This window comes from Adiantum capillus-veneris, chromosome 5, assembly GCF_014529385.1.
Source record: "Adiantum capillus-veneris isolate H3 chromosome 5, ASM1452938v2, whole genome shotgun sequence".
Taxonomy (NCBI): Eukaryota; Viridiplantae; Streptophyta; class Polypodiopsida; order Polypodiales; family Pteridaceae; genus Adiantum; species Adiantum capillus-veneris.
In genome coordinates this window covers 51,611,601-51,626,384 of record NC_140935.1, presented here as the reverse complement: position 1 = coordinate 51,626,384, position 14,784 = coordinate 51,611,601, and the positions used below count along the sequence as shown (strand labels likewise).

Sequence of the window (14,784 nt, the reverse complement as noted above, 5' to 3'; positions counted from 1 at the left end):
GAATCTTTCCAAAAGATTAAGGATGCTATCTCTATCTCACAGCAAAGGCAAAAGGCTGCTGCTGACAAGCACAGAAGAGCCCAAGCCTTTAAAGAAAAAGATTGGGTCTTGTTAAAGTTTCCCAAGGCTCGATTAAGGCACACGACGGGCAAGAATCCTACGGGCCACCAAAAGTACTATGCTAAACTAGCAAAAAGGTACTATTGTCCCTTCCAGATTCTTAGGCCAATCAATGAGATGGCCTATCAACTTAAGTTGCCCAATCATTGGCTCATACAAAATGCTTTTCATGTGAGCCTATTAAAGCCTTACAAAGGAGAGCCACCTCAAGAACCAACTATTGAAGACCCACCGGAGATCGAGGACCAAGAGGAGGTGCTGCAGCCCGAGTCCATTCTCCGACATGAAGACAAGGTATTAAGAGGCAGTAAGACTATCCGACGATATCTTATTAAGTTTAAGAATTATCCTTTCGAAGATGCTAGATGGATGCAAGGCATACAATTAAAGGATAACCTAAACCTTGTCAATGCTTACAATGCTTCCCAAGAGTAAGCAAATGTACAAAATGTTAAAAATGAACAAAATTTTTGTCTTATAAGACTCTCTTTTTCTTTATTTGTGCACAAAAATGAAGTAGTATGCATGCTTAGATCAAGTTTGCGGAGACGACGTCTCCCAAACAGCAAGTAGAGCTTGTCACTCTACTATGGAAGACTGATAGGACTAATGTGCAGACATGTTTGCGGCAGCCTCAGGCTCTCAAGCGCCAAATGGACTAGTCATCCATTATGGAATGATGTCGTAGGGTAACATAGGGATCCTCTAACCGCTAAGAAAAGGAGTCATGAATATTCTTTATCTTCTCTACACCATAGTCGAGGACGACTATGATTTCAAGAGAGAGGTAATGTCATAATAATCAATATCTAATTCTCCTAAATGATTTTCTCATATTAAACTGATCATTTAATGTGGGGAAGTGCCAAGGGAGAAAAAGCTAGAATATTGGTTAAGCTAGCAGACCGGCCACAGTAGGGATCCAAAGGAGGGAAAATAGGGATCCAAAGGGGGGGGCCATCTGCAAAAGAGCCATGTGCAACAATGGGCTAAAAAGACCCTAAGGTTCAGCCCATTAAGACTTCCAAAATGCTAAGGTTCCAAAATTCAAAGGTTGTGTCCAAAGGTCAACCCTAGGGAAAATTGGATGCTTTGTGTGTGCCCTGAAAGTCTTTGCACATCCCTACATGGGAGGGGGCGAGCCCCAAAGGTAGGGGATGAGAGAGAAAGGCACACACACACACACAGGCTCCCTGTACACAAAGAGAATGAGGGACACATGTCAGCTCCCTAGGCCAGATGCCCACAAGGTGTGCCCAATTCCTATTGGAAGACCCTTGAAGTGGACCAATGAGAATTAAGCTAGAGTAAATTTAGTTTAATTAATTTAAAAACATTTAATAAAAGAAACCAATGAGAATTAAGTCTCCTAGAAGACTATTGGGCAGTCTCCCAAAGAGTCAATTGAGCATTCAGAAGCCCCATGGCTTGCCTGATTTCTATTGGCCTGGAGACAAAGGGGTCCAATGAGAGTTTAGTTTAATTGTTTAATTACCTAAAGCTCTCACAAAAGGGGAAAGGGGGACACATGTCAGAAGGCTATCACTTATGCTGCTTAATACCTATTGGCTTGACTTGGGGAGGTCCAATGAGGCAAAAGCCAGACCAAATTAGCAGCTAGGGCTCGCCCAAGAGAGAGAGGGGGCTGATTTTTTCTTGGCATTGACACACACACACTCACACTTGACCATGTGTGAAGGAAGAATACTCTATCTCCTCCCAAGCTTTAATGGAGAGCTCATCACCTACTCCAAGCTTGTGAGATAGAAGCCTACATCAACACTCTCTTGGCATGTGGATGAAAATCCAACCAAGAGCCAAGCTTCAATGCATGCTCATCTCCTCTACCAAGATAATTACTAAGCTAAGCTATGCTAATATGAGTGATTATGTGAGGAGATGTACATCTTTCTCGTAAGATACTCCTTCATCCTCTCAATCTACTCTCATACCCTGCTAGCTCTCACCATCTTCGAAGGTGTGTGAGGTCTTGGGTCTGAGAACGGGGATAATTCAAGTTGTGTTTGATTAAGTGTTTTGCTTGGTGTATTAAGTTTCCATCTTCATTGCACTAGCTAGTCTTGAAGGAACACAAAGAATTGTATTGCACAATGTCTCTCTTGATGGGAGAAACCATAGTACAAAGCCTTTTGGAGGGGGGACCGGCTCCATGCAAATCCGGTCCTCAACTGTTGTCAATAGCTTAATTTCTCTCTCTTTTGAAAGTATTGTCGATGCTATCTAACTAGGTGTTATGCTTTTAGTTGCTCTCTCCACCCAAGCACTCTTGTAACTCTCATTAGGAATCCATTCTAATGAAATGCCCACTATGTTCATGCTAATTTCCGCTACACATAATTTATTAGGCCATTAAATGTTACAAGTAATATATATTTTTAGAATAAGACATATCATTCTAAAAAGATGAATGATTTCCTTGACAACACCCAAGGAAACATGGATCTTGAAACCTACTACCAGCATTTTGTCACAATCATAAAGTATTCTCTTGCTGGTATGACTCAAGAAGTGAAGGTTCCACATTTTGTATCAGGTTTACAATCTCCATTCAAAGAACGCCTACATGCCCTTAGGCTTACAACTTCCACAGATGTTTTAGAAGCGGGAAAGCCAATTGAGAAAGAGCTTAATGTACCATCAAAAAGAAAAGTTGATAGTACTCCTGTTTGAGATATCAAGAAGGTTAAAGGGAAAGGTGAGTCAGTGCCAACCTTAGAGAGAAAGCAAGGAGGGAACTTTTATGTTATATATGCATGGACTCAAATCATCAATGCAAGGATTTTCGTATCGCACCTCAAAATGTACAACAACCAACCTAATATATTCCTCCAAAAGATTTCTTACCCCTTAACCCAAGGTTCCAAATAAGTCCTCAGTATTGTCCTGCTATAAACCAACCAATTCTTCCTATCAAATCAACGTCAACCTAAAAGAAATTTTCAACCTAGAAACCCACCTTTAAGACCCAATAATCCTCCTCTTAATGCAAATATTGTACATTTCAGACCGAATCTTCAATGCCCCAATAATCAAAATGTTAGACGAGGAGTTGCTCGGGTTAATCAACTTCAAATCATTCAAGAAGAGGAGCAGCCACATGCCCATATTCATGCATCTATTGAGCATCAAGGTGCAAATTAGCAGTTCTCACTTCAAACCCCAACAAAATATGAAGGTAATCCATTTACCTTATTTATTGATTCTGGAAGCACACATTCTTTTCTATCTCAAAATGTGTCAAGAATCTTAGCTTGCATGAATACCCAGATTCTACTCCTACAGTAGAATTAGCTACTGGCAAGAAAACCAAGTCTTTGACTACGACAAGAACCCTTGATTTTTTCATAAGTTCAAAAGATACTTCAGCACATTTCAGATTTCTATCTTTAGGTATTTATGATGGCATATTGGGTATGGGTTGGCTAATTAAAGCAAAATGATGCACATATTCATTGCAAAGATGCCTTACTTTATTTTCTAAACGGCCACAAACAATAAAGTCTCAATGTTAGGCGAAAGAGGGCAACCCAAATTACATCTAGTAAACTTCTCAAAGCTTATGAAAACCTATCGCAAGAAGCAGATAGTCTATGCCATAATGCTCAATCCTATAGATAAAGAACCAACCTCTCTAGCACCTAAATGGCTAGGAGAATTCTAGGATGTTTTTCTTGAAGAACTCACAGAATTACACCCTCAGCGACAAGTAGATCATGCCATTGACCTTACACCTCGAGCTGAACTTGTTGCTAGGAGACCTTACAAAATGTCGCTACCTCAAGCCACAAAATAAAGGCAAATTACATAACTCTTAGATCAAGGATTCATTGTCCTAGTGTATCTCCCTGGAGTACACTGGTACACTTCAATCACAAAAAGAATGGGACATTAAGGCTTTGCATTGACTACAAAGGACTTAATCAAGTCATAGTCAAGAATAAGTATGCTATTCCACGCATTGATGAGATTCTTGATATATTACATGGAGTTACTATCTTTTCCAGCATAGATCTTAAATCTGGATATTATCATATTAAGATTAAAGAAGAGGATATTCCCAAAATTGTATTTAATACCCATTTTAGACACTATAAATTTACGGTCATGCCTTTTGGAGTCACAAATGCTCTATCTACTTTCAATTGCCATGACTGAAATCTTTGAAGAACATTTTGATGATTTTGTTTTGGTATTCTTTGATGATATCCTCATCTATTCAAAGAATCCAAAGGAACACACATAGCATCTTAAGAAAGTGCTTCAGCTTCTCATGCAAAATAATCTTTATGAAAAAAGAAGCAAGTGCACTGCTAGCAGTGGCTAACATAGGCTACACCAAATATGCATCAAGCGGGAGATATCTATGGATGTCACAATATTTTCCACTCACTTTGTATAAGTCTTGGGCTCACTTGGACTTTGAAAGTTGTAGATGGTAGTTTGAGGGCTCAAGCTTAAACCCAAGGGATTGTGGTGAAAGCCCTTAAAAGGAAGCCTTTAGGCAAGGAGGCTTCATTCTTGAGTATCCGCTCTTGAGGATCCACTTTTGAGAGCTCCCTCTCTCTAGAGTGCTCACTCTTTGGCCTAGCTTTGAGCTTAATGTCTATGCTTGAGAGGCTAGTGTTAACCATTGTAATTAGTGTAAGCTCTTCTTCATTCATCTAATTCTTATTTTCTCATTAGTCTCTTCTTCTCTACATTTCATCTTGTGATGAAGTAGTATTACACTTTCATTTTTCTAGGTTTGAGAGATGTATGTATTTCTTGCTAGTAACCACTCTTATCTCTCTACGAGCAATTGATTTGCAATATTTAGCATCATAAATTAGGGTGATTAAGTTGGGTCTTAATATTCTAATTTGTGTGTGTTCCCTATTATTTGCTTGTGTATGTAGATAGGTTTTATGAAGCTCTAGCACCATTCACCTCGTGTGTGTAAGCTATTGATGAAGTGCCTTAATTGACATGTGGTAATTAGTGTGTGCTTGTCATGAGTGTGCTCAGGGTTTCTAGTTTGGCAAGAAGTACATACATCTCTCAAATCTAGAATAATGAAAGTGTAATACTACTTCATGACAAGATGAAATGTAGAGAAGAAGTGACTAACGAGAAATTAAGAATTAGATTAATCAAGAAGAGCCTACACTAATTAATGACAATGGTTAGCACTAGCCTCTCAAACATAGACATTAAGCTCAAGGCTAGGCCAAAGAGTGAACACTCTAGAGAGAGGGAGCTCTCAAAAGTGGATCCTCAAGAGTGGATATTCAAGAATGAAGCCTCCTTGCATAAAGGCTTTCTTTTAAGGGCTTTCACCACAATCCCTTCTACTATGGGTTTAAGCTTGAGCCCTCAAACTGCCATCTACAACTTTGGAACTCCAAGTGAGCACAAGACTTATACAAAGTGAGTGGAAAATATTGTGACATCCATAGATATCTCCCGCTTGATGCAGATTCGGTGTAGCCTGTGTTAGCCGCTCCTAACATTCCCCCCTTCCTAATTTGGTGCACGTCCTTGTGTGCCGATGAAGAAAGACAAGGTGACATGGTATAAAGCAAGTCCATGGAAGAAATGTTGAGCTGCAAAACAGAATAACAAGTAATGAGCATCAAAGGCCACCAAGAATGAATAAAACATGAAGCACAATGAACAATCATGCAAAGTGAATTTTTGCTTCTAAAAGATGGGTCAATCATAGTAAAAAACTAGACAACATAAATAAAAAAAACACTTAAACTTTTGTGAAGGTTAAACCACTTGAAATTTTAGTTTTATGCATGAAACACAAGCAATCAATTATGACCCTAGGCTAATGCAAGTTCATAAACCTACTAGCCTAAAAACTATGTGACCAATATTAATAAATAATTCAAGTCTAGCATGTCTACAGCTATAAAAAATCTCCTAAGCTATTAGTACATTGTCAAATCTTTTTTGAAGCTCATGGAAGTTTTGTCTTTGTCATTTCATTGAAAAAAGTAAAAACACATCACAAGGCTACCACCCCAAGGCAAGTCTAGGTGCGACTCTCGGCTCCTTAAACACTCGAGAAGGTGTTCCAAAAGCCTACTAGCCTACCAAGATGACGGCTAATCCCTATCAGCCCAGGGCATCGGTTTAGGGCCTTGACCAAGCGAGCCAAGGTGATTCTCCTCGCCAGCCAAGTGCGAATAAGGCGCTAGGCCTCACATAGACAAACATAACATATAAAGTTTCTTTTCACGTGCCTAGTAGCATTTTTGCTACTTTTTCTTGACACTTTTTTGCTTCATTGTTTCATTTTTTAGCACTTTATTGCTTCCAACATGAGTTGCTAATGGCAATTGGACTAAAGGACTAAAGCCTAATCATAGCCCTAGGTCATGTTAAAAATGAATGGAGTATTTAAGACCATCACTAAAAGTCTACGACTAATGAGAAATGAATCTATATTAACCTAAGGTCAAGGCCAATTACCTATGATTAGCACACATAAAACCTAATTTTTTGCCGCTCACGTTGATAGGAGTCTTTTGGTTTGAAGTTTTCCGGCTCATGTAAATACGGTGTGCTCGCTTTTTTTACTTTTGAGTGTGCTACGGTTGCTTGCACAATGCTGGATAGTGCCAATTTTTAATGTGTGCTCTTGGCTATGGTTCAATCCTAGCATCTTGTGAGTATTTGTGATCAAACGAGATGGCTTCATGTAAGTTTGTTCCTATGTGCAGAGCTTGCAAGGATAGCCAATTATAATGGTGTCCCTTCTGGTGCACCGTATGATTTTGGACATCTTTGGTTCCGATCTGTCACATCGGCGAGCTCCACCCATGATGGTGCGCTTGCAAATTGAAGCTATTGTGATGCCATGAGTGGTGAAGAGGGAAAGGCCTTGAAGCTCTAGGCCTCGAAAGGGGGAGGGCAGTGAGAACCCACCCATGACTAAAATTTTTAAGGTGATTATGGAATCTTGATTAAAAAGTAAAGGGCCGTCTGCAATGATTGGCAGCATGGGCCGCTTGATGACGGGACATCTCTTAAGACCACACTAGGCAGGCACGTGGAGAGAGAGACCGCGGGGGTTGGGGAATGCCAGAGAGAGAGAGCGAGCATAGAGACAGTTAGCTGAAAAAAGGTGCTGGAAGGCGGTGCTACAGATGAGCTCTGAGAGGAGGTGCAGCTTTTGTGGGTGTCAATTGCAGAAGGCTAAGGCCAGGAAGATCCGAGGAGGGGGTATTCAAGGAAAGAACAGGGATATAATATACCCTACATGAATATGGGGAGAGGAAGAAGTGTAAAGCCTTACATTGCAGCAATATCACTGCAGACTAATTGCATGCCATCAGTGGGGATGATGTAAAGAGCTTTTTATGGAGGAAGGTCATAAGCAGAGCAGTCGAGCTTGGAGAGAGGGACGACGGGCAAACCAGTAGGTCGCCATCCAATTAGAAGAAGGGTGCCACTATCTAGAAGAGGATCCGCAAGTGTTGTTTGGAACGGGGCTGGTTAACAGGAGAGGCTGTGCGCTATTACTGTCTGAGGGGGAGCCGGCAGCTAGGGTCGACGTGAGCAGGAGAAGAAGGCCGAGAGAGGGCTCTAAAATCAGGTGAGATGGAAGTGGGTTTGGGGGGCCCAGTATTTTAAAGGGTGCAATTACATATAATAGGAGAGTCGATAAGAGGAGAGTTCCCTTATACAGGTGGGACAGAAAGAAAATGGCACCCTCAGTAAGACGGCACACAGTGTGAGCTGCATAACAAGGAAGTGGCTTCAAGGAAGGAGGGTTGGGGCTCGCCAGAAAGCAACCGAGGCTGATCAGAAGGCGTGCAAGTACCCAATTCAAAGAGAGAGCATAGGGGAGTGATTGGAGCTTGAAGGGCGGCCAGCCTGTCGGGTCTTTCTCTTTCTCTCTCTCTTCTCATCTAGCACCCAACTGAGGGGTGATAGAAGACCGGTATAGCTCTTGTTGAATCTTTTTACTTCGTTGATCTAATTGTTCAATCGAAATATGAGGGTGACTTTGGTAGCAGTCTTTATTTAGAGCTCAGGGCTTTCGGGTCTATATACATCTTTGCTATTCCGAACTGACAGAGAGGGCTAGCTATAGAGGTTTTGTGTCTTGGCTTTCTCCTGTCATGGTTTGGTGCCTTCCCATTGAGGACATTGGACTCAAGTACCTTCAGTTTTGGTGAGTCAGATAGCGAAGTGCAAACATGGTTAAGCTCAGTGATGCTTTGTTTTGGATGAATGATGCCATGCAAGGGTTGCAGTTAAATTGCCTATCACAGTCAGACATGCATTGCATGAGTTTTTGTGCTCTAAAGCAGCAACTTGAGCTTCTTGAGGATGTGGTTTTAGATGCAAAGCAAGAGAAATTCTTATTCATTGGCACTCTTCAAGGACTCTTGGGCATTGAGGTTGCTTGCACAGATTTATTGGGTGTGAAGAGCATTGTTGACTTCTTGAAGCAGAACAGATGCTTTAAGCATGTAGATCAATCTTGTGCTTCTTTGTGGGCTACACATGAGAGCTCTTTTGTTCCTTATGATGATTTTAGTAGTGCTGATGAGGTTGAGTCACATGCTTATGATGAGGTTTTGTCTTTTGATGATGTAAACATTCATGAGGAGTCATGTGCGAGCAGTATCATATGCATGAAAGAGGTTAGCTTTGCGTACATGTATGGCAAAGAGAGCAATGTTATATCTTGTTCGGATCCATGCGTGGATAATTGTCGAGATGAGGGCTTGTCTAGCTCTATGTGCTGAAGCCATATGCCTTGGAATGATTTTTGTTGTGATGTAGAGAACATGCATGCTAACATTATGGATGATGTTTTTTTCCCTCCATCTGATGCGTTGTCACGGTACCCAGATGAGTTGTGGGTAAGTGGGCCCATTTGGGATGCTGAGATGGATAGCGATAAGGTTTGTGGCATTGCTGGTGGAACCAAAGTGCCTACAGGTGATTCTTTTGATTGTGATCAAAACATGCCATGCAGTCAAAGTGAGGATTATGTGACTTTTGTGGCTAATGATGATGATGATGGTTGGGGCTTTGATGAGCCTGTGATAGAAGACAATTTATCTATGGCTGGCTATGTCCAAAAGGCTCAAGAGAGGTTGAGAAACCTGAGAATTCAAAGACAAGCCGAGAAAACGCAGTATGTGCTAGAGAAAGCTCATAGTGTTGACGCTCTTGCTGAAGATTTTGAACTCTATGCATGGGAATAAAGCCGAAGAACATATCATGGTTGATATGGACACAAGGGATTTAATAGATGCGTGTGCTAGTAGGGGAACTATGAGAATCGGTATGAATGCAATGCTCAACAAGATGGTAGTAGTTCATACACGCGGATGGTGCATGCTTTACCCATTTGACCCAGGTGGGTATATATGATCAAGAATAATACTTTTGTATATACTGTACATATGGTGTGGCTGATATGCGTGAATAAAGTGATGATGTTGCTGAGCATGATGAATGCTCTAGCAGGCTAGGGGGGTTGGCAACTATGATAGGAGTTTTTTGGTTTGAAGTTTGCCGGCTCATGTAAATACGGTGTGCTCGCTTTTTTTACTTTTGAGTGTGCTACGGTTGCTTGCACAATGCTAGGTAGTGGCAATTTTTAATGTGTGCTCTTGGCTATGGTTCAATCCTAGCATCTTGTGAGTATTTGTGATCAAACGAGATGGCTTCATGTAAGTTTGTTCCTGTGTGCAGAGCAAGGATAGCCAATTATAATGGTGTCCCTTCTAGTGCACCGTATGATTTTGGACATCTTTGGTTCTGATCTGTCACATCGGCGAGCTCCACCCATGATGGTGCGCCTGCAAATTGAAGCTATTGTGATGCCATGAGTGGTGAAGAGGGAAAGGCCTTGAAGCTCGAGACCTAGAAAGAGGGAGGGCAGTGAGAACCCACCCATGACTAAAATTGTTAAGGTGATTATAGAATCTGGATTAAAAAGTAAAGGGCCGTCTGTTGGGAGCATGGGCCGCTTGCTGACGGGACATCTCTGAAGACCACACTGGGCAGGCAAGTGGAGAGAGAGACCGCGGGGTTGGGGAATGCCAGAGAGAGAGCGAGCATAGAGACAGGAAGCTGAAAAAAGGTGCTGGAAGGCGGTGCTACAGATGAGCTCTGAGAGGAGGTGCAGCTTGTGTGGGTGTCAATTGCAGAAGGCTACAGCCAGGAAGATCCGAGGAGGGGGTATTCAAGGAAAGAACTTGGGATATATACCCTACATGAATAAGGGGAGAGGAAGAAGTGTAAAGCCTTCCATTGTAGCAATATCACTGCAGACTAATTGCATGCCATCATTGGGGATGATCTAAAGAGCTTGTTATGGAGGAAGGGCATAAGCAGAGCAGTCGAGCTTGGAGAGAGGGACGACGGCAAACCAGTAGGCCGCCATCCAATTAGAAGAAGGGTGCCACTATCTAGAAGAGGAGCCGCAAGTGTTGTTTGGAACGGGGGTGGTTAACACGAGAGGCTGTGGGCTACTACTAGCCGGCAGGACGTGAGCAGGAGAAGAAGTCCGAGAGAGGGCTCTAAAAGCCACGTGAGAAGGAAGTGGGTTTGGGGGCCCAGTATTGCAAAGGGCGCAATTACATATAATAGGAGAATCGATAAGAGGAGAGCTCCCTTACTATAGAGGTGGGACAGAAGGAGGATGGCACCCTCAGTAAGGCGGTACACAACGTGAGCTGCATAATTCACAAGAAACTTTTAGTCTTTTCCCACTTGAAATCACCATATGGGATACCACATTCCCATGGTTTATCCAGCTAAATGCCAAATTCCCTCAAGTGGATCTTTGTGGGAATAAAACATTCCCAAGTGGAAATAGGTTTTCCCTCCTGGGAATTATTTAGATCAATGTGGGAAAACATATGCAATTGGGAAAGTCTAAATGGGATAAATATTCCCGCATTCTCAAGTGGGAAATTGGGAGTCCCCAAGGTTTTTCCCGGGTTGAATCTTTTTCCCATGAGGGAATTAGCCCCACAAATGTAACATCCAACAAGAAGCTACTATCTTGGTTGATCCCCCACTTCAACCAGGGGAGAGGACATATTTGAATTGGGCTGCCTGGGATTGAGGACCTAGTTCTTCCATGCAGACATTTCACGAGACTCATGCTAGATGGTAGTTTTGTGGCTTAGCACTATGTCATTGGCCATGGGGTGACTAACCAACTATTTGAGATTGATGTTGCCATTCCTCCGCAATGGGATGATATCATGACAGGTACAATTCAAATGCCTTCACATTGAGGTTGGGATGGGCTTTTTGATCAAGGTATCGTCCTGTTAGTTCACCTAGAGACCGTGTTGTTCCCAGCATCCCACCAATGCAATGTACCCTAGGTTTAATATAACAATTCATCTCTCTCTCTCTCTCTCTCTCTCTCTCTCTCTCTCTCTCTCTCTCACATCTTTTCAACCAATTGGCGTGCATTCTTCTCTTTAGTAAGCCTCTTCCTTTTGTTACACAAAATCAAGGCAACCTTGTTTATATCCTATGGGTTATGAAATTATTGCCTTCTTGTATGTCAACACACCATCTTTAGCATACCAACGTGATCCATTCAAACAGATATGTCAATAAAGTCAGCCTGTCATGATATCATCCCATTGCAGATAATCTAATGCATGTGTCAACTACAATGGATCAAAACAACACACTACAGATTTGATGATGCAGTTCCTCAAGGTGAAGCTTGGCAAACTCATAAAGGCCACCAGCCTTATAGTGCTTGTATGCTTCTCTTACTCATTTTTCGATCTCTTGATAGTCACATGGTGGCCTTACGCACCTGATTTGGAGCTCATGTTGTGCAATACTCCAGGGAAAAGCAAGGAAGAGGATCTTTCCCCTCTCCAAATAGAGAACATAAAACTTCTTCCACCAAAGAATACAAAAAGAAGATGGTAATCCTTGTCAAAATGCTGAAACCTTTGAAAAAGCTGAAACACACCATTCACAATCAGTTAATTGCACAATTGTCAGTATATGAGCATTGTACCACTCAATGCAAATCAATCATTCATTCAACCCCCTCAATAGGAAGAATACAATTGTTAAGTATGGAGCTTGATTTACCCTTGTAATTTTCTGTGGTAAAAGCGCACATTTGTAAGGCCCCCATTATGAGGAGAAGCCATCGTGCGTGAAGGAAAATCACTCACCGGAAACCAAAATTTTCACGGACAAGAATTAGGGGCCGGACTATTATGGCCGGACGGCGGCCGGAAAGTGGTTGGAAAACAACCGGTCGGTTGGCCGGTGGCCGGTAGTCAATGGCCGATGGCCGGTGGTCGAAAGTCAATGGCTGGTGGCCGGTGGTCGGAAGTCAATGTCCGGTCACTACAAGAGGTTGTGTGCTCTTGTGACGCTATTAGCGACGGAAATACATTGGGTTTTTATAACCCCCGGCGTCGCTAAAACCGTCGCTACGAGCGTCGCTATATAGCGACGCCTATAGCGACGTTTACACAGAAGACTATAGCGACGCTCATAGCGACGCTACAGAGCCATAAATAGCGACGCTTATAGCGACGCCCGAGAGAATATTTTTTTGGTGGCAGGGCATTCAACCCATCAACCATATTGTACTTGATTCACTTTTTAAAAAAAGTGCAAAGGTAGATAATAGACCCAAAATAGTCACCCACAAGACGCATTGTTTGCAAAATTGACAATTGTACACATCATAGGCAAAATGAATTGATTGGCAAATGTAATAATGACAATTGTACAACATCATAGGCATAAAGAATTGATTGGCAAAAGGAACTGCGGTGACAAATGTAATAATATACATGGTTCAAAAAGACGTATAAAATCCGTCTCATGATACATAAGCTATGAGAAACCCTAAACTAATGCTATCTAGCTACGGCTAAACTGACGTCGTCTAGTCAAACGTCTCATCGCGTCCAAGCGGCGCATCTGTCGGATTCTGCAAAAACAGACAATAAGACAGCTTTCAGTAAGTATAAACATATAACGACATTTATAAAACAATACAAAAAAAAAAAAAGAGTAAACCCTAATACTAACCATGCCGCCGCGAGAACTGAGAATGTCCATCAGGGCGTTTAAGCCCTTCCTGCCTGCGTACTCGCGCTCGTACGGTGTGGGATCACGTCCTGTCATCGACCACTGTCAAAACATACAAAGATTTCATTATGTTAGAACTAAAAAACTCATAAACCCTAAACTATCGAACATGCATAAAGAGCAATGTGAAAAGACTTACAAAATCAGCCTCAAATGATGCCCATCCACCGCTCCCCAAGTGGTGCGAGCTCGCTGCCTCTACTCGCGCTCTGGCTGCATCCTTTTGTTGCTTCCACTTGTCGGGATTCTCGCGCGCTGCTTTCTTCGCATTCTTCCAATCTTCTTTGGCCAGCCAATCTGGCATGTTCCACCCATTCTTGATTGCTTTTTGCACTTCGGAACGCTTGTGTTTGCAGTATTCGCGCATTCGAATCTTCATCAGGTCTTCATTGAAGCGCTGATCCCGTGTTGGAACGGGAAACTCATCATGAAGTATGCTGATGACTCTGTTTTTTAAATCACTTGGTACTTCACTCCATTTGTTTAGTATGTAGTGTCTAAACAGCTGAGAGCAAAGACCACGCATGCGCGAGATCACCTTCTTGCCGTCATCATCCATGATGATGCCGCCGCTGATGTCGACGGAGTAAGGCAAGCCCTCTGGCCGGTGACGCGTGAACCTGGGTGTCCCGGCAGGGGTCTCTAGCGGCGTGTCGATGGGGGTACGGACGTCAGGTGTCTCCACCGACGTCTGGGCCCCGAAGCGAGGAGTGTCGAGTGGGGTGGCTCCTGGCGGAGTAGGTAGAGGTGTGTAGCTTCTAGGAACAGTCAACCGTGCAAAACCTGGCGTAGATGGCGATGCTGTGGCTGGTGTGGGGGTGGGCAAAGAAGGGGAGGGTAAAGAGCCTCATCAAACACGAAGCGGTGTGGAGGCATCGGTGGCGGAATCCCCACAACAACCTTCTAGATGGTCATTGTGTCGGGGATGTAGTGACTCTTGCCGCCCTGAAGATCCACCTTCTTCCCTATCTTCTGAAGACATTTCACCAGTACTTTTGGATCGACGGAGCCCACCATGAGTGAAGGCAGCAATACCCTATATTCCATTGAGGGCTTTCTTCACCCGCTTCATGCAGGCATCGTAGTCTATGGAGACCTAAATCTAATCTAATTTAACGTAAATCTAAATCTAGCTTAAATAAACGTAAATCTAGTTAAAAATAAACCTAAATCTAATTTAATGTAAGTCTACATATAACCTAATCTTTAACGTCTTTTAAGATAGTTTCCTACGACGTTATAACTCTCTTCTTCTTGTGTGTGTGCGCGTGTGTGGATGTGTGTGCCAATAAAAAGAGATAAATGGTATAACCTTTCTATCACCCATGCCAAGTATGATAGATTGATTATGCCATTTCTCTCTTGAATAATAGGTCTTGAGTTCAACTCCTCGTCGGCTAGATCTTTAGGTCTTTTAATTTTAATTAGTTTCCTACGACGTTAAATTAGTTTCTCTCTCTTTCTCTCTCAATGTGTGTGCGTTTTTTTGGATCGTATGCATGTTTTCTCTCTCTTTTCCTCTCTCAATGTGTG

The 14,784-nt window shown here is 42.5% G+C and overlaps 1 protein-coding gene across 1 annotated transcript; it reads left to right on the top strand.

Annotated features, from left to right (window-relative positions):
• Window positions 1-7,184: 7,184 nt before the first annotated feature.
• LOC147457303 (uncharacterized) lies at window positions 7,185-11,521 on the top strand. Its single transcript, XM_086512224.1, has one exon. The coding sequence runs from the start codon at window positions 8,895-8,897 to the stop codon at window positions 9,351-9,353; it is 459 nt and encodes a 152-aa protein (XP_086368350.1). The 5' UTR covers window positions 7,185-8,894; the 3' UTR covers window positions 9,354-11,521.
• The last annotated feature ends 3,263 nt before the right edge of the window (window positions 11,522-14,784 follow it).